At 36.0% G+C, this 19,990-nt stretch overlaps 1 protein-coding gene across 2 annotated transcripts; it reads left to right on the top strand.

Moving 5' to 3' along the window:
* The first annotated feature begins 10 nt into the window (after window positions 1-10).
* Zcrb1 (zinc finger CCHC-type and RNA binding motif containing 1) lies at window positions 11-15,420 on the top strand. 2 transcript variants are annotated; one of them, XM_046435738.2, is made up of 8 exons: window positions 11-210; window positions 1,316-1,401; window positions 4,898-4,926; window positions 8,774-8,885; window positions 9,192-9,299; window positions 11,874-11,986; window positions 12,098-12,173; window positions 13,239-15,420. In XM_046435738.2, the coding sequence occupies exons 2-8, from the start codon at window positions 1,318-1,320 to the stop codon at window positions 13,368-13,370; spliced, it is 654 nt and encodes a 217-aa protein (XP_046291694.1). In that variant the 5' UTR covers window positions 11-210; window positions 1,316-1,317; the 3' UTR covers window positions 13,371-15,420. The 2 variants fall into 2 exon arrangements, with proteins under 2 accessions (XP_046291694.1, XP_058432288.1); XM_058576305.1 differs by lacking the exon at window positions 4,898-4,926.
* The last annotated feature ends 4,570 nt before the right edge of the window (window positions 15,421-19,990 follow it).

Below are 19,990 nucleotides of genomic sequence, written 5' to 3'. Positions count from 1 at the left end.
GACGCGCGCCTTTTGGCCCGCCTCCGGGGCCCGGGTCTAAGGCGAACCGGGAAGGGGTACGGGTGGCTCTACCGCCCGGTATTTTCCTCTGACCCCTGCAGGAACAGGTGATGCCAAATCCGCTGCCCGCGGCGAGGAAGAGTCTGGGTTGAGCCCCAGCCGAGCCGAGGCTGGTGGTCCTCTGGTTTCCCGGGCTTGCCCCACCTGAAGGTAAACGCCTCCTCACTTGCGGCCTTTTTCTCCTACCCGGTAGCCAAAACGATTTGCCACCTCTCCCGCCACCGCGGTTTTAGTGCTGAACATCAACCTTTGCCTGCCTCGAGTTTCTTACCAGAATGTCTAATGTGTGAATGGGCTCAAATGAGGAACTTTTAAAAGCGACTTGTTGATGTTGAGTTTCTAAAGTTTTCTAAATAATTCTCCCCCAAACACCTAGTATAAGCAAATTTTCCAATACTTTGCAAGTTGACATAAATTGGAATCAGTATTTTGCTGTTTGTGATAGTTCATACTGTTAACTCAAATACATGGCACACATGGATTTCATGTGCAAAAATGTGAATTTAGCTTGAGGATCTGGGTTCAATCCCCCATACCAAAAAGAAAGAATTAAAGAAAAAAATTGGTTAATCCCGAAATAGTTTTCATGGGTAATTTGCTGACTTTGTAAAATAAGTTGTGAAACTTAATTAGAGGTTATATTTGTAACCTTAAACATAACGTGTATATGTAAAACACTATACCTTGGAAGCTCTCATAAAATGCTGTAATTCATAATTTGTCAACAAAGTGCAAAATTAAGTGTTAAAAATAATTTTACATTGTCAAAAAGTGAGCCTAAAATTTCCTCTTGATACGAATACAACCCCAAAAAAGTACCCAAAGTATTACAAAAAAAAAAAAAAAAATTAGTGGCAGTGGTTCTGTATGAGTCACCAGACTCTCTGAGGTGAATGGCAAGGTATACTACCTATTTGAAAGTACTTTCTTGCTTTTATCCTAAGGGGAAGTAAAAGGTGATCTCAAGGATTTGCTTTCATCTTTTGGAAAGCCCTCCTCTCATACACAGTCCAGCACTAAAAGATTAAAGAATTTACTTGAAAGAAGGACCATATTAAAAACTCTTAAAGTGGTGGCTGGGGAAATGAATTCCTTAATTCATCCAGCTGGACTCACTGACTCTGACTTTTTACGTTTGTAAGAAAGGCATGTAAATTAAATTAGTGGTGGCCAACACTTGGTTTTACTTGGAATGAGGAATGCCTGGTTTACATTGCTTATAGGTCGCTTTTTTTTTTTTTTTTTCCTTTTTTAGAAATGAGTGGTGGCTTAGCTCCAAGTAAGAGCACAGTGTATGTATCCAACTTGCCCTTCTCCCTGACAAACAACGATTTATATCGGGTAAGTTTTAGTATTAGTGCATGTATCTACTGAATTGTCTATTTGAGATACAGATGTACTTTTAAGCAAATAGTTCTGACAAAAATCTTTTTATTTATCTACTTATATATGTACCAGGAATTGAACTCAGGCACTTAACCACTAAGTCACATCCCCAGCCCTTTTTTGTGTTTTATTTAGAGACAGGGTCTCATTGAGTTGCTTAGGGCCCTGCTAAATTGCTGAAGCTGGCTTTGAACTTTTGATCCTCCTGCCTCAGTCTTCCCAGCCACTGGGATTACAGTCATGTGCCACTGCACCCAGCTTCTCTGACAAAATTCTTAATTAGAACATTATAATGCACTTAAACCGTTAATACCAAAGACATCTATTGAAAATATGAATAAGTGAAAAAAAATTAGTTATCATTTCCAAAGAGAATTTACTATGCTTTTTTAGAAAACAATGAGTTTTTTATAAACAGAAGATAAAATAGCATTACAAAGCAGGAGCAGTTTGTGATAGGCCAGTTTTTACTGCTTGCTTACTTGGCTTTTGAAACTAACTGGTAATGGAGATGAGGTTTTGGAGTAAAGGGCTGACAAGAGCAAATATCCCTTTCCTAACTCTCAGGTTTTGCGAGTATTCATAACATTCACATATAAGCAGAATGTTTAACAGTTTAATACATGTTGTTTTCAGTTCAGAATAAGGGTGATTGAGATGGGGGCGGGGGGAATATCCCTTCTAGTATATTCTTTCACTTCTTTACCTTATAGAGAACAAAATTTCCCACTTTATTTTTCCTGCACTTGGGTGGTTGAGAGGAATTGAAAGGAAGGATGTGAATCCTTTCTTAAGTGTGCCCTATTTTCTGAACATTTACCCAAAGTAGTAAAGAAAATAGGGCACACTTGAAGAAAGAATTCACATCCTTCCTTTCAATATGTGATTCATGATACTTAATTAATTAAGATAGCTTGAGTTTCAAAGAACATAGGGGAAAATTAGCTTTAGCTTCTCTATAACAAAATGGACGGTGTTTTGAATGCTTAATATATGCTGAGTACTCTTAAAGATTGTAATAGAGACATATCAGTGAACAAAAAGACTTGAATTCATGATTCAGGATAACAAGAAAAACAGACTGTGCAGTATGAAAAAGTTAGATACTAAGGGAGATGTTAAAATGTTGGTTGCTAAGGAGAAAAGGCATGGGAAGGAGGGCTATTAAATGTTAAGTTGGTAATGAAGGTGAAATTTTAGATAGGGTGGTTAGAATACCCTTATTGAGAAGGTAACTTTCAAATAAAACACTGAATCAATGAAGAAGCAGATGTCTAGGTGAAAAGTATTTCAAAAGAGGAAGGGTAATCAGAGGTAAACCCATTCTAGGGATGCCTTATAGGGCCTATACAGATTATTCTAAAGAGCCCAGCTTTCAATCTGAGTGAAATTAGAAGCTATTAAAAAATGTTATATAGAAAAGTGTACTGGCCTCAGAATCTGATGTTGCTAACACTGGAATCCAGTTACACTGCATTGCAGCATTACTGAACTAATCATAGAACTCAAAATTTCATAATTATTGGTTGCATGTTGCTGCAGTCTGGCTGGACACAAAATAACCGAGCTGCCACACAGCCTTGTAGGTTCAAACAGCAACTCTTTATTCCCCAACTCTCACCGGCACTCTATACACACTTCCCGGGAACACACTCCCTCCACCGGGCTCTGCGCGCCATTTCTCTTGGAACCCTGCGAGAACTCAATGGGAACTCCAAAGTAGCAGGCTAATCCCAGAGCCGCCCTATTCCCAGCAGGATCCACCCTAATCCCGGAGCCGCCTTATTCCCAGAGCAGGGTCACCTTTCAACCATACCCTCTGGCAAAATGCCAGGGGTCATTCCAACTAAACTGTGGCTCTCAACAGCATGTATTAACATATTCTAAAATTGTTTTCTAAAATACATTATATAAGTGGTTTTTTAGTTTGTTTGCAGTGCTGAGGGTTGAACTCAGAGCCTCACACATGACCTCACACATGCTAGGCAAATACTGTGCCACTGAGCTACATCCCCAGCCCATTGTGTAAGAAGTAGGAACTAGCTGGGTGTGATGGAACATGCCTAAAATCCCAGCCACTCAGGAGACTGAAGTAGGAGGATTGCAAGTTTGAGACCAGCCTACGCAATTTAGTGAAATACCATCTCAAAATAAAATAAGGACTGTGAATACAGTTCAATGGTAGAACATTTGGCTAGCATGCACAGGGATCTGGGTTCAATTCCAGTACTGAAAAAGGGGAAGAGAGTACTTAGAAGTTTATAGGTACTAGCTGAAGATATAGAACTAAAAGGGAAGAAAGGGCCAACTATAAAGTACTACATATTAATGATGGACAGAGAATGGAGATCTATGGAAATGGATTTTTCTTTGTTGAAGTTTTTGTTTTATAAGCAGTCTAACGACTGTCTTAAACAGTTATTGCTTAGACTGTAGGTGTAGAATACAAAAAGTGATATTCCACAACATTGATATTTGGTTTAGCTGAAGCTATGGTGGAGTTGATAGTTGCCAAGAATATACCATAAGAAAACAGCAGCCGTCCGGTGTACCTGCCTTAGATCTATCACATGTGTAAAGTGTCTCTTTATTTGTTTTGCCATACTGGGGTTTGAATCCAGGGATACTCTACCACTACCTACCCAGCCAGCCATTTTTTTTTTTAGCTGTAGTTGGACACAATACCTTTATTTTTCTTCTATTTGTTTTTATGTGGTGCTGAGGATCGAACTCAGGGCCCCACAGGTGCCAGGCAAGCGCTCCACCCCATAGCCACGACCCCAGCCCCCTTTTTATTTTTTATTTTGAGAAAGGTTATTGTTAAGTTCTTGCTAAGTTGCTGAGCCTGACCTCAAATTTGTGGTCCTCTTGCCTTAACCTCACCTATAGCTGGTGTTACAGGTATGTGCCACTGTGCCCAGATAAGTGTTTTTTTCCTCTTCATTATCAGAAATTCAGGAACAGGGCTGAGGATGTGGCTCAAGCGGTAGTGTGCTCGCCTGGCATGCGTGCGACCTGGGTTCGATCCTCAGCACCACATACAAACAAAGATGTTATTTCTGCCGAAAACTAAAAAAATAAATAAATATTAAAAAAAAAAAAGAAAGAAATTCAGGAACAGAGGCAGATACATGTGATTCCAATGACAATAAGAATTTTGTTCTGGGGGCTGGGGTAGTGGCTCAGCGGTAGAGCATTCGCCTACACAAGGCCCTGGGTTCCATCCTCAGCACCACATAAAACAATAAAATGAAGGTATTGTGTCCAACTACAACTAAAAAATAAATATTAAAAAAAAATTTTTCTGGTCACATAGAAAATATTTCTTGTAGAACCTGTTTTATAGATGGAAGGCTAAAATTTCTTTATAAACCATAACAAAGGTTTACAACCTGAAAATTCGGTGTTTATGATTTTAAATTATAAATTTTTATGTGATCTTTTGTTTCAGATATTTTCCAAGTATGGCAAAGTTGTGAAGTAAGTATTCACCTTAAAAGATACTTGATATAATCAGATGAATAAATATTAACATTTTATGTATATTTCAGTTGTTGTTGTATGTACATAAATATGTAGACAACTTTTTAAAACAATTCCAAACATGCAATTTTGTTTTTTTACTTGACATTATATCCTAAGTTTCTTTCTCTGGTTTTCCATAAATGGATATTAAACACTTGAAGTTCATTTGTATCTTGAGATTTTTAACTTTGTTAAAACTAACTTTGCTACTACAAATCATCAAAAAAATACTTCTGGGTTGGGTCAGTGGCACTTACCTATAATCCCAGGAATTTAGGAGACTAAGGCAGGAGGATTGCAACTTCAAGCATTGAGAATTTATCAAGGCCCTGCTACAAAATAAAAAAGAGCTGGGGATGTAGCTCAGTAATAGAGTGCCTGTGGATTCAATCTCTAGTACTTAAAAAAAAAAAAACCTGCAGGTAAGTAAGAGCTAAGTAGGCAAAAAGAATGGGAGGATGGGGACTGGGGATGTTCTAGTTCAGGTTGATTTTATTCAGTGATAAAGCATTTGCCTAGCATGTGTGAGGCCCTGAGTTCAATTCCTAGCACAGCAAAAAAAAGGGGTGGGGGATGTACAGGGAATAGCTTGTACTACAGGCCTTGTGGCAAGAGAAAATAAAATGAAACAAAGAAACAAAGACCAGGCATGGTGGTGTACCCTGTAATCTCAGCTAAGACTGGAGGATCTCAAGTTCAAAACCAGATTTAAGTGGTAGACCACCCTTGGGTTCAATCTTCATTACCATGAAAACAAAACAAAACAAAGAAGGCCCCTGTGACTGGAGATGAATAAGTTAAGGGAGAGAAAAGATGGATCTAGATGCGCGTTGGTTCCTAATCTTGTTTGTTTTTCATTCTGAAAACACTAGGAATCATTGAAGAAGGCTCTTTTTTTTCCTCCATTTTTTGAGGGAAGGGTGGTACTTACTGAGGATTAAACCCAGGGCCATGTGCTTTACTACTGAACTACTACATCCCTGGCTGCCCAAATTTTATTTTTTCTTTTTATTTCTTTTCCCTTTTTCGGTTGTATTTTTTCATTTTGAGCAGGGTCTTGTTAAACTGCTAAGGCTGGCCTCAAACTTGTAATCCTCTTGCCTCGGAGCCCAAAGTTGCTGGAATTATAGGAAGGAGTCACTACACCCAGTATGGATTCTAAAACTTTTTAAAAGCTTATTTTGGCTTCAGTGTAGAGATTTGGATTAGAGTTGTAAAGGAACAAAACGAAATGGAGCAGCATTGTCTCAGGGTACTTCAGATGGAGTCAGAAGATCATTGTTAATCAGATCTCAGACAGCTTTGCAGCTGAACCTTTGAAATGGGCTACAAGAAGATCCATCTTCATACCCCATGAGAGCTGACCTTTTTGTTAAACACCACTGACTGCTTTCTATAAAGGGACCTTTTCCCCAAAACCACCCAGAGACTGAAACTGCACCCAGTTCCTTTCTTGCAAAACAGCTGAACTTCTGCCCTCACTGATCATAATTCATAACAAGTGATGTGATTTCCAAACCCTTTGTAGAAAAATTTAGCTGCCACTTTGTAAAACCTTGTAGCACATTTTCAAGACTGCTTGAATCTGTTTTTTTCTGGATTATAATCCTACCTAGCCCCAAATAAATGTAATTCTCTTTGTTCTAGATCAGGTTGATTTTATTCTCAGTCACAAAAGTAACGAAAACAAATTTATGGAGACCAGTCTTTTTTATGTAAATTTTTTAATTTATATATGACAGCAGAATGCATTAAAATTCTTATTACATATATAGAGCACAATTTTTCATATCTCTGGTTGTATACGTAGTATATTCATACCAATTCATGTCTTCATACATGTACTTTGGATAGTAAAGATCATCACATTCCACTATCATTAATAATCCCATGCCCCCTCCCTTTCCCTCCAGCCCCTCTGCCCTATCTAGAGTTCATCTATTCTTCCCATGCTCTCTCTCCCTACCCGACTATGAACCAGCCTCCTTATATCAGAGAAAACATTCAGCATTTGGTATTTTGGGATTGGCTAACTTCACTTAGCATTATCTTCTCTAACTCCATCCATTTACTTGAAAATGCCATGAGTTTATTCTTTTTATTACTAAGTATTATTCCATTGTATATACATGCCACATTTTTTTATCCATTAATCTATTGAAAGGCATCTAGGTTGGTTCCACAGTTTAGCTATTGTGAATTGTGTTGCTATAAACATTGATATGGCTGTGTCCCTATAGTATGCGGTTTTTGAGTCCTTTGGGTATAGATGAAGGAGAGGGACAGCTGGGTTAAATAGTGGTTCCACACCATTTGACCCAGCTATTGCCCTTCTCGGACTATTCCCTGAAGACCTTAAAAGAGCATACTACAGGGATACTGCCACATCGATGTTCATAGCAGCACAATTCACAATAGCTAGACTGTGGAACCAACCCAGATGCCCTTCAATAGATGAATGGATAAAAAAAGAATGTGGCATTTATACACAATGGAGTATTAGGCAGCACTAAAAAATGACAAAATCATGGAATTTGCAGGGAAATGGATGGCACTAGAGCAGATTATGCTAAGTGAAGCTAGCCAATCCCTAAAAAACAAATGCCAAATGTCTTCTTTGATATAATGAGAGCAACTAAGAACAGAGCAGGGAGGAAGAGCAGGAGGAAAAGATTAACATTAAACAGAGACATGAGGTGGGAGGGAAAGGTAGAGAAAAGGGAAATTGCATGAAAATGGAAGGAGACCCTCATTGTTATACAAAATTACATATAAGAGGTTATGAGGGGAATGGGAAAAAAAAAAAAAAACAAGGAGAGAAATGAATTACAGTAGATGGGGTAGAGAGAGAAGATGGGAGGGGAGGGGAGGGGGGATGGTAGAGGATAGGAAAGGTAGCAGAATACAACAGTTACTAATATGGCATTATGTAAAAATGTGGATGTGTAACCGATGTGATTCTGCAATCTGTATTTGGGGTAAAAATGGGAGTTCATAACCCACTTGAATCTAATGTATGAAATATGATATGTCAAGAGTTTTGTAATGTTTTGAACAACAAATAAAAAATAAAATAAAAATAAATAAATAGTGGTTCCATTCCCAATTTTCCAAGAAATCTTTATACTGCTTTCCATATTGGCTATACCAATTTGCAGTCCCACCAGCAGTGTACAAGTGTACTTTTTCCCCTCATCCTCGCCAACACTTATTGTTGTTTGTATGTATAATAGTTGCCATTCTGACTGGAGTGAGATGAAATCTTAGATTGCTTTTAATTTGCATTTCTCTAATTGCTAGTGATGATGAACATTTTTTCATGTATTTGTTGATTGGTTGTACATCATCTTTTGAGAAGTGTCTCTTCAGGTTCTCATAGAAATAGAAAAAGCAATCATCTGGAAAAATAAGAAACCCAGAATAGCTAAAGCAATCCTTAGCAGGAAGAGTAAAGCAGGTGGCATCACCATACCAGACCTTAAACTATACTACAGAGCAGTAGTAATAAAAACAGCATAGTATTGGCACCAAAACAGATTGGTAGACCAATGGTACAGAATAGAGGACACAGAGACTAACTCACAAATCTGTGCTCACTTATAAGTCACTTTCACTTTGTCATTTCCATTCTTGATACCCTTGACTTTGAAGAGATAGCTGGTTTTATAAATGTATTGATTTCTCTTACTTTGTAAATGTTTTATTACATAACCATTTTTTAAAATTCGAGTTTTCTAAATATTCATATTTTTTAAATTTATCGTTGCCTCATTTTTAACTGGCTCTTTGTTTATGCTTTAAGGGTTACTATAATGAAAGACAAAGACACCAGGAAAAGTAAAGGGGTTGCATTTATTTTATTTTTGGATAAAGACTCTGCACAAAACTGCACAAGGGCAATAAACAACAAACAGGTAAGCTAAACATTCTCACCAAGGTTTGTAACCCAAAAAATATGGGGAAATATGGGAAATATAGTTAATGAGTATCCACAGATTCAGAGAGCATCTAATGGGGATGACAAAGATATACTGGGCTCCCAAAACATTGGAAGAATCTAAGAAAAATACCATGGGGTAGACTTCATCAATCAAAGTAGGGCAATTGCTAAAATCATCCAAAATATAAATGGAATTGAGGTTTCGAAGAAATAAGATCAAATAACTAGTTTAGGTTTCTGTGAAATACATCCTTCTGCATTTACATTTTTGTCTGTTTAGTTGTTTGGTAGAGTGATAAAGGCAAGCATTGCTATTGACAATGGAAGAGCAGCGGAGTTCATCAGGAGGCGAAACTACTTTGATAAATCTAAGTGTTATGAATGTGGGGTGAGTAAACCTAAAATTTAATGAAATCATTGTAGGTTACTCTGAAGTATTTTCCACAATAGTCTTTTATTGGTGTTCCTCAAAACTAAAATCATGAGATATAACAGTCTAACACTTTTTAGAAAACAATTTCAAAAAGGTAGAAACTGGAGAAATTATCACAGTGTATTATCCAATCACAGTTATCTTTAAATACTACATTTAAATTAAATTTACTTAGATGAGTCTGAAGTCTCTAAGTAAAACAACTTTTAGAAGCTAGTTTCTTGTCTTGCCAGACAAGAAAATGTGGGGGTAGTTTGGTTAAAAACATTAGCCATATAATGGGGAAAAAAAAATTTTCAGAACAGTGGGTTTGGTGGAGCATGTCTGCATTCCCAGTTATTTGGGAGGCTGAGGCAGGAAGATCTCTTGAGTTTGAAAGTTCAAGACCAGCCTAGGCCATAGGCTGGCAGCCATACACAGTGCCTCACTTCTATAATCCCAGCTACTTGGGAAGCTGAGGCAGGAGGATCACAAGTTCTAGGCCAACCTGAGCAACTTTAAGGGCTGGGAATATAGCTCAGTGATGGAATGTCCCTGGGTTCAGTCCTAAGGGGAAAAAAAAGAACTTCTGACTGGCTAAAACCAGCTTCTAAAAGTTGTTGAAAATGTCACTCTGTGGCCTAGGCTGGATTGAACTTTCAAACTCAAGAGATCTTCCTGCCTCAGCTGGGAATGCAGACATGTTTTGAAAAGGACTTTTTCCCCATTATATGGCTAATGTTTTGTAATCGAACTACCCCCACATTTTCTTGTCTTGAGTCTATTCATGATCTACTGTCATCCATATAACATTTTGGTGATTAGGAGGGAGATAGCCATAGAACAATTTTGTATAAGACCCCTAAAAAAATTTCAGTCTGGATCTCATATCTGTCAGTTTCTAAAAGATGCTATAAATACTTAAATGACAGTATAAAATACTTAAACTGAATCCTGAAGTATTAATGGGGAACTAGAGAGAAAATTACTCAAGAGACAATGTCCTAGCTACAAAATCACATGAACAATTCAAAGAAATGGCTTGGGCTCCTTTCTCTCACTGCCACTCCCTATTCCCCTTCCCCATCAAAGAACGATATATAGACAGATGGATGAATGAATAGAAAGAGGAAGCAAACAGTGGCATGGATGCATACGAATTCTGTCAATCTCTATGATTTTAAACCCTTTTAAGTGAATGTTTTGAAGATGTTTTTCCAAAGTCCTAAGTTTTGTTTTAAAAGGAGTACTAACATGCATAAGGTCCTGGGGGTTTGGTCCCTACCACCAAAAGCAAATAAATAAATAAAAATAAAAAATAAACTTTTAAAAGGAGTAGAGATAGTTATGTGTATAATAGAATATATCATTTTTCATGTTCACAGTAAATATTAAATTACTGAGAAACTTTGAATGAATCTGGCCTGTGGATCCATAGATTTATTGTATTATACTTTGTAAATTTTTATACATCCTTTAATTTCCCACAAAATTGGTTTACATTTATTCCTCCTTTTTTTCTCAAAGTTATTTCAATATTAAGCCTTTTTTTTTTTTTTTTCCAATGGGACATGTTAAAATTTGTTGGTATACCATTGTCCCAGAACAGTTTGGGAAGTGCTTCTGTAGGTAAATGTAGTCCTATTAAATAGGACTATAATATCAGCCATTTTATTTATATATTTACTTATTTACTTATTTTGCAGTGATGGGGAATGAACCCAACACTTCACGTTTGCTAGGCATTTTCTGTACAGCTGAGCTACATCTGCAGCCCACACTTCACGTTTGTTAGGCATTTTCTGTACAGCTGAGCTACATCTGCAGCCCATTGGTTTTTGTTTTTTTGTTTTGTTTTGTTTTTTAATTTCTTTTACAGTTGTAGATGGACAGCATGCTTTTATTTTATTTATTTTTTTATGTGGTGCTGAGGATTGAAACCAGTGCCTCACGCATGTTAGACAAATGCACTGAGCTACAGGCCCAGCCCATGCCCATTGGTTTTTGGGGCGTTTTTAGTTTTTTTGTTTTTTAACATTTATTTTTTAGTTTTAGGTGGACACAATACCTTTATTTTATTTTTATGTGGTGCACAGGATTGTGCCTCACATATGCTAGGCAAGCACTCTACCTCTGAGCCACAACACCAGCCACCTACTGGTTTTTTAAATTAAGATTTGTATAGTCTTTTTTCGTAAGTCTTCAAAGTGTGCCTTTTCCCTTTAGTATATATCAATTCAGACATGCTCATAGTAGGCACATGGAGCTAGTGTCTACTATAATTGGACAGTGCAGGTATAGTGTAGATATGAAAGCAGTTAAAAAGAAAAATGAAGAAGACAAAATTTTCCTTTCTTTGCAGTGCTGGGAAATGAACCCATAGACTTTGCTCATGCTAGATAAACTATTGTTTAAAAGTCATTTTCTTTTGTGTATTCCCAGTGTGAGGATTTTTTTTTTTAATTCTAAAACCTTTCAGTCATAAGGTCCCTGGCAGTTTCTGTTAATAACAAATATAGTATTTTTCCTCTTTTTAATGTGAATTAAAAGGAAAGTGGACACTTAAGTTATGCCTGTCCTAAAAATATGCTTGGAGAACGGGAGCCTCCAAAGAAGAAAGAAAAAAAGAAAAAAAAGAAAATTCCTGAACCAGAAGAAGAAATGTATGTATATCTATTATGACCTTAGTGTGTTGATTTGTCTTTTTACTGTTGATTAATTGCATGCTGATCTCCCCCACACACACACCCTTCTCTCTCTCTTTAATAATTTAGTGAGGAAGTAGAAGAAAGTGAAGATGAAGGGGAAGATCCTGCTCTTGACAGTCTCAGTCAGGCCATTGCATTTCAGGTACTAAATATTTTTTTTTTTTTTTTTAAGTACCATGTTACAAAGATTTATAATCCTTGCTTGCTTTTTCTCTTTTCTTTTCTTTTTTTGGTGCTAAATTGAACCCAGGAGCACTTTACCACTGAGCTACAGTCCTATCCCTTTCTATTTTTTATTTTGAGTCAGGTCTTGCTAAATTTCCCAGGCTGACCTCAAAATTGGGATTCTCCTGCCGCAGCCACACCAGTCACAGAGATTATAGGTGTGCAGCCTCCACACCTAGCAGCCCTTACTCACTTTATTGACTGTCTCCTCACGGAAGCCTCTATCTTTCCCCTTCACCTCCTAAATTTGAGATTACAGAATGTTCCTCTAACAAATGGGAATGAAAAGTTCCCATTTGTTCTTTCTAAATTTTAAGAAAAACATTGAAACATTTTTAGTTTCCTATTTTCATTGTAGAATTGAGCAGAATTATTTGATTAAAGTGAGTTTAGCTCAACCAAAAAGAGTTTTCAGAGATTACCTAGGAAAGCCAGGCACAATGGCACATGCCTATATCCCAGCAGCTCAGGAGGCTGAGGCAGGAGGATTACGAGTTCAGAGCCAGCCTCAGCAATTTAGGGAGGCCCTGAGCAACTCAGCAAGATCCTATCTCTAAATAAAATATAAAAAGGGCTGGGGATGTGGTTCAATGGTTCAGTGCCCCTGGGTTCAATCCCTGGTACCAAAAAAAAAGCAAGGCCAATCTTAGCAACTTAGCAAGGCACTAAGCAACTCAAGTGAAACCCTCTTTCTAAATAAAATACAAAAAAGGGCTGGGGATGTGGCTCAGTGGTTAAGTGCCCCTGAGTTCAATCCCCAGAACCAAAAAAAAGAGAGAAAGAAATAACCTAGGATGATTTTGAGGAATATTGTAATTGAGACAAAGTATGAGGGTTGGGAGGAAGATCTTACTATCTTCATGACCTGGAAGGGTGGAAAGTGGTGTCATTTGTGTTGCATTTTTGCCATGTTCAAATTAATGCACCATGAATAACATTAGACAAAATGCTGGTTTTATTTCTTTTCTGAATCACATTACAGCAAGCCAAAATTGAAGAAGAACAAAACAAATGGAAACCCAGTGCAGGGGGTCCTTCAACATCAGATGATTCAAGACGCCCAAGGATAAAGAAAAGTACATATTTCAGTGATGAAGAAGAACTTAGTGATTAAAATTGTATTTATTATGTAAATATTTTAAAAATAAAATCTTGGAGTATAAACTTAATTTGGGAAGTAAAGATTACTTTTAGTATTTGAACATAAGAATACTTAATATCAAATAGTTTTGTACTATAAAATAGTTCATAGGAAATTTAAAAATAATTTTAAAGCATCATGTTTCTCTTTTGCCTTAGCAAAGTACAGGTTGAGCATCCTTAATTCAGAAGTCCAAAATAATTCAAAATACCCCAAAATCCAAAACTTTGAGCACCAATATGCCACCTGAGGTGGAAAATTCCATACCATAAAATTTTGTTTCATCCACTTTATTAAATATATGCATAAGCCATGTGTGGTGGCAAATACCTATTATCCCAGTCACTTGGGAGACTGAGGGAGAAGGATCACAAGTTCCAGAACAATTAATCAACTAGCAAAACTCTATTTTCAAGATAAAAAAAAATATAAAGGGAATATAGTTTCAGTGGTAGAGAGCTTCTGGGCTCAAATCCCAGTACTGCAAAAAATAAAATTTTTTTAAAATAAAAATGTATAAAATTACCTTCAGGTTATGTGTAAAAATATAGGAAACATCAGTGAATTTCATGTTTAGACTTAGGTCTCATCCCTAAAATATCTCATTATATATGTATAAATATTCCAAAATACTTGTGGGCCCAAGCATTTTTGATAAGGAATTCTCAACCTGTACTAAAAATCAGGATTTGTTAGTAATAATCTTGTAAAGAACTAATTGTAATAAAAATAAGAAAAATATGATAGTAATATTATTGTTATCCCATGGGAAAAGGCAGATATTCAAGTGACCTATTTAAAAACTTGATATTGAAAACTTTATTCATATCCAATTGGATTACATGAGGGTTTGCAAATAAATTTAATCTCAAAACAAAACTTCATACAGACTGGAAAGTTGAATGGTTTATTATTAGGAATGTTAAATAAACTTTTCAAGAGAATTTTGTCTCTAAATATGGGTGCTTTATCATCTTATTTTTCTTTTAGCTTAATCTCAATCTGAGTGTTGTTATACCCATAAAATATGAAGTAGCTCTCAAAATCTTATACCCAAACACAGAAGCTATTTGTCTGCCCTTCCTGTAGGACCAGATTCTGTTCCCCACAAGCAACTACTTATAACTTCATTGACTATTTCTTTTCATATGTATGTACATATTGCTTAAAAAATGCATATATTTCTGTCACTTAATTCATAGAGGGATAAGGGAGGACTTTTTTCAATCTGTTATATCTCTCTCTGTCTCTCTTCTATTTTCCCAGTATGGCTATGTTAAAGTATTTGGTTAAATCCATATTTACTATTTGGGTTTTTTATTACCATATAAATAGTTTACATGTCATGTATTTATTACATTTCTTCTTATGACTACATCTTTCCCTGTCTTCTGCAGTTGGTTATATAGGAATGGAATTATAGAGTCTTTAACTTTCTACTGTGTATATTTCTATTACTGTTTGACTGCTTTGTAAGAACACCCATATACTACATTTTTAAATTAGTAAAAGCAATAAAAATGTTTCTACTTTGAAATCTACAAGGATATTGAAAATATTAACAGCATAGAATCTTCAGTCTCAAACAAACCAGAATGATCGAATGCAGTACTCTATTTTTCTGTTCATCCATTAATTAATAAAATATTATGTACTTTCCAATAGAAAATGAGCTAGAGACTTAAAGAATACAACAGACACTAGTATGGCAACATGTAAATCAATGGATGTGTAACTGATATGATTCTGCAATCTGTATACGGGGTAAAAATGGGAGTTCATAACCCACTTGAATCAAAGTGTGAAATATGATATGTCAAGAACTATGTAATGGTTTGAACAACCAACAATAAAAAATTTAAAAAAAAGAATGTATTAACCAGCAATATGTATATAATAATAACATAATAACCAAATATGGTATAAACAAATAAACATAAATTAATAAATCTTATATGATTTATTTTATAATAAAATTGGTAAAATATACTCAGAGGTGAAAATAAACATTTAAATAATGATACATGCACATGTCCATTTTTATTAAGGTATAGTGAAATATATCTATTTTTGTAATATACTTTTGTTCATGAAAGCATCATAAATATTATTGTAGCTGCACAAAATTAAAAATCCAAATTGTACATATCTCAGTAAATGGCTTTTAGTGACTGAAAAAAAAAAAGAATATAAACAATAAGTAGTATGAAAACTGCTTTCATTAGGTAACTAATCTACTTCAACCAACAAAATATTTTTTACCTCATTAGAAAAAAAAGTGAAAATAGAAAAAAAAAACTACTGCCTTATCAACTAGATGGCAGACTAAATTCCATATTATTTACATAAGAATAATAATGTGGCTGTAATTGTTCTTTTATTATTTAAAAAAAATTTTTTTCACTATACTGATGTTTGAACCAGGGCACCCTACTACTGAGATACTTCCTAGCCACTTCTATTTTTTATTTTGAGACAGTCTTGATAAGTAGCTGAGGCTGGCCTGGAATTTGTGATCCTCCTGCTTTGGCCTCCCCTCTGGTGAAAATTATTTTTAACTGATATATAAAACAAAATTGTACATATTAATGGGGTAAAATGGTGTTTCAATACATGCACAGAACGTGTAATATTTAAATCAGGTTAAAAATCCTTCATCTCAAACATTATGGTGAAAACATGAAATTCTTTTTTTTCCCCTCCTGGGTACTGGGGATTGAATACAGACACTTTACAACTGAGTTTATCCCCAGCCCTTTTTTATTTTAAGACAGGGTCTTGCTAAATTGCCAGGCTGACCTGGAACTTGTGATCTTCCCGCCTCAGCCTCTGGAGTATCTGAGATGATGGGTATGAGTCATTGAGCCCAGCTATTTGTTACTGATTTTTATGAAGTAGAAGCATTATTTGCAAGAGGCTACAAAATTTTGAAAGTTTAGGGACTGGGAATGTTACTCAGTGGTAAAGTGCTTTTTAGCATGTGGGAGACCCTGTGTTTAATCACCACATCCCTACCCCAAAAAAGATTAAAATATCAAAGGTACTATGTCCAAGTTCTTTTTTAGGGGAGGTGGTGCTGGGAATTGAACCCAGAGTTTGCACTTTTGCTAGGCAAGCATTCTACCACTGAGCTACATCTGGACAACTTAACAAGATGCTGTTCCACATAAAAAGGGCTGTATTGTAGATCAGTGGTAGAGCCCCACTGGGTTCAATCACCTGTACTGCAAAGAAAAAGGAATCCAAACTTTGGAACCAGATTGCTTTGGTTTAACATCTGGTTTGAACACTAGTTGCATAACTCTAATCAAATTATATGTCAGAACTAGACCTTAGGTTGATTTTTTAATGTTTTTATTAGTGCATTATAGTTATACATAATAGTAGGGTTTATTTTGACATACATACATTGAATATCGTTTGCTCTATTTCAGTCCTCACTAATTCCTTCCCCTCCTACTACTCTTAGTCCCCTTCTCCTACTCTACTGGTCTTCCTTCCATTTATTCATTTTTAATTGGTTCTTTATAGATATACATAAAGGTGGGAATCGGTATGATATATTTGTATATATACATATCATGATTTGATCAATTTCATTTCTCAGTTCTTCCCTTTTGGTTTTTATTTTGTTTGGCTTTACAGTATTGGGGATTGAACCCAGGATCTTGTATACATAAAGCACATGATCTACCATTGACATAAACCTCCAGCCCCCATTGTGTAATTTTTTCTATCAATACTGGGGATTGAACTACCACTGAACTATATCCCCAGCCCTTTTTAAATTTTTTTATTTTGAGACAGAGTCTCACTAAGTTGCTGAAGCTTGGCCTTGGATTTGTGATTTTCCTGCCTCATCTTCCCAAGAATCTGGAATTATAGGTGTGAGTCATTATATCAGACTGTATAATATTTCTTATTGATCACTCTATCCCTCTAGGTTAGCTTTTTGTAGCAAATCCCATTGAATTCCTGCCTACATTCATTTTCTCCACTTTCTCATCTTGGTTTCAACCTTTGTTATTGACAGGATTGATGTATCTTTCCTTTATGGATTTGGCTCACTAGAAAGTACCAGAGAAATATATTTTAACATCTTTTTCTACACTTAACATAAATCCAGCCATGAGCTTCAGGGAAAAGTGACTCAATCCTGGCTCTAGAAGGTAGATCTCCTGGACTGAGCTAACCATAATAATCTCATTTCTCAGAGCCAGGCATAGTGGTGTATGCCTGTAATCACAGCTAATTGAGAGCCTGGGCAATTTGGTGAGACCCTATCTCTAAATAAAAGATCTTAAAAATGGCTGGGGATGTAGTTTAGTGGAAGAGTACCTCTGAGTTCAGTCCTCTGAACTGCCTACCCGAATAATCTTCATCATCATCATCTCTTTCCTCTTGCCAGCAATTGGTTAAGAACGGACATATGGTTCAGTTCTGGACAATACTAAGTGAGTGAAGTCTATTAGGGGCTTCTAGGGAAATTTTCCTTGCTGTTAAGAATAATAACCCTTGGGCTGGGATTGTAGCTCAGTGGTAGAATACTAGCATGTGTGAGACACTGGGTTTGGTTCTCAGCACCACATACAAATAGATAAATGAATAAATAAAGGCCAATTGACAATTTTTTAAATTTTTTTTTTTAAATAATGACTCTTCTTTTTCTGAGTGTTCTTTCTCTGGATGTGATTTCTGGCACTGTTGGAGACAATATTAAGATCTTGTAAGATACCAGCCATTAGTTGAAATTATATGTAGTTAACAGTTGTTAAATATTTAACTCATTAAATATCTCTGTCTCCCAGACATTTATTGGATTGCAATTCCTGACATACTTGTGAATGGGTGGGGACACTGACTAGTACCAATCAAAGAGCTGTGAAAAGAAATGATGTGTATTTCTGAACTGCAGCACTTAATTATTGGTGTAAGGCTTTCTAGTGTTCTCTTCTTCTGGCATAGTGATCAGTACTGTTCAATGTGCTAGGAGCTATGTCACGCTCGGTTCTTACGTAACTAGAGTTCACTGAAGAGAACCCATAGCTGGCCTGGATATATCTCTTTTTAGCATAGCATTTTTTTTTAAAGAGAGAGAATTTTTTAATATTTATTTTATGTGGTGCTGGGAATTAAACCCAGCGCCCCACGCATGCCAGGTGAGTGTGTTACCCCTTGAGCCACATACCCAGCCCCTTAGCATAGCATTTTAAAAAATACCAAGTAGGGCTACAGCTGTTACTCAGTGATAGAGCAATTACCTATCATGCATAAAGCTCCAGCATTAATCAATCAATCATTAATAAATACCAAACAAAAGAAATAACATCTTGCTGTTAAATCTGGTCTTTCAAGGCAACAGAAATACTCTTCAGTCCTAGATCCATTCTTCTCCAAGCTTCAGTGTGTTCATTTAGGAAAGTGAATAATAATACACACATTTCTAGATTCATAATAGAAATAAGTAACAGAAAGCACTTAAAGAATCTAACATATGGTTAACACTATGCAAATTACAGACATTATTAAAATGTTATAATTTTGCTTTGTACCAGCACATATACTTACTACCATAAAAGTAGCAATAAGAGTAACATCAAACATTAAGTATTATAATGAATTTTAAAATGACATTTCTCTATGTGAGGAGAGCAGTTCAAATTTATCCAAACCTATAAGTTAAACTTTGAACAAAATCATTTTTATGTTAGAGCCTTTAAAAATTTGAGGTAGGGCCTGGGGATATAGCTCAGTTGGCAGTTGGTAGAGTGCTTGCCTTGCATGCACAAAGCCCTAGGTTCAATCCCCAGCACCAAAAAAAAAAAAAAAAAAAAAAAATGAGGTAGCCTGCACTGTTTAAATCTAGCAACTCAAGAGGCTGAGGCAGGAATATCACAAGTTTGAGGCCAGCCTCAGCAACTTAGCAAGACCTGTCTTGAAATAAAAAATTAAAAGGAATTAGGGATGTAGCTCATTGGTAAAGTACTTCCCTAACATGCATTCAATTTCTAAGACCATAAAATAAATCTATGTGTATGTGTATACACACACACACACACACACACACACACGGACTCTGATGGAAGTCACCCACTATGTAAAAAGACTACCAAGCTGAAAAGGTCACATGCAGATGATTGGGTCAACAGCTTGCTGAACTTTAATCAACAGCGCAACCAACAACCACATGAGTGAACTATCTTGGACATCCAGCCAAAACGAGCCTTCAGAAAACTGCTGCCCCAACTGATATCTGGTAGACCACATGAGACAACCAAAGCAAGACCCAGCAATTCTACTTTGAGCTATATACCCAAAAGAAATGAAAATATATGTCCATAAAGAAACTTGTAATGAATGCTTATAGCAATATTATTCACTATAGCCAAAGGTGGAAACAAATGTCTATCAGAGAACAAGTGGATGAACAAAATATGGTCTATCATACAATGAAATACTATTCATCCATAAAAGAAATAAAATAATGATACATGTTACAACATATCAAATAAAAATAAGTAAAGAGGTCTAGGGATGCAAACAAATGTAAGAGAAGTGGAGTGACTATTACTAATAGACAAAATAGACTTTAG

This window comes from Marmota monax, unplaced genomic scaffold (genome assembly GCF_021218885.2).
Source record: "Marmota monax isolate L192 unplaced genomic scaffold, Marmota_monax_Labrador192_F-V1.1 WCK01_AAM20220418_F8-fsc00012, whole genome shotgun sequence".
Taxonomy (NCBI): domain Eukaryota; kingdom Metazoa; phylum Chordata; class Mammalia; order Rodentia; family Sciuridae; genus Marmota; species Marmota monax.
This window is presented reverse-complemented; position numbering and strand designations above follow the sequence as displayed.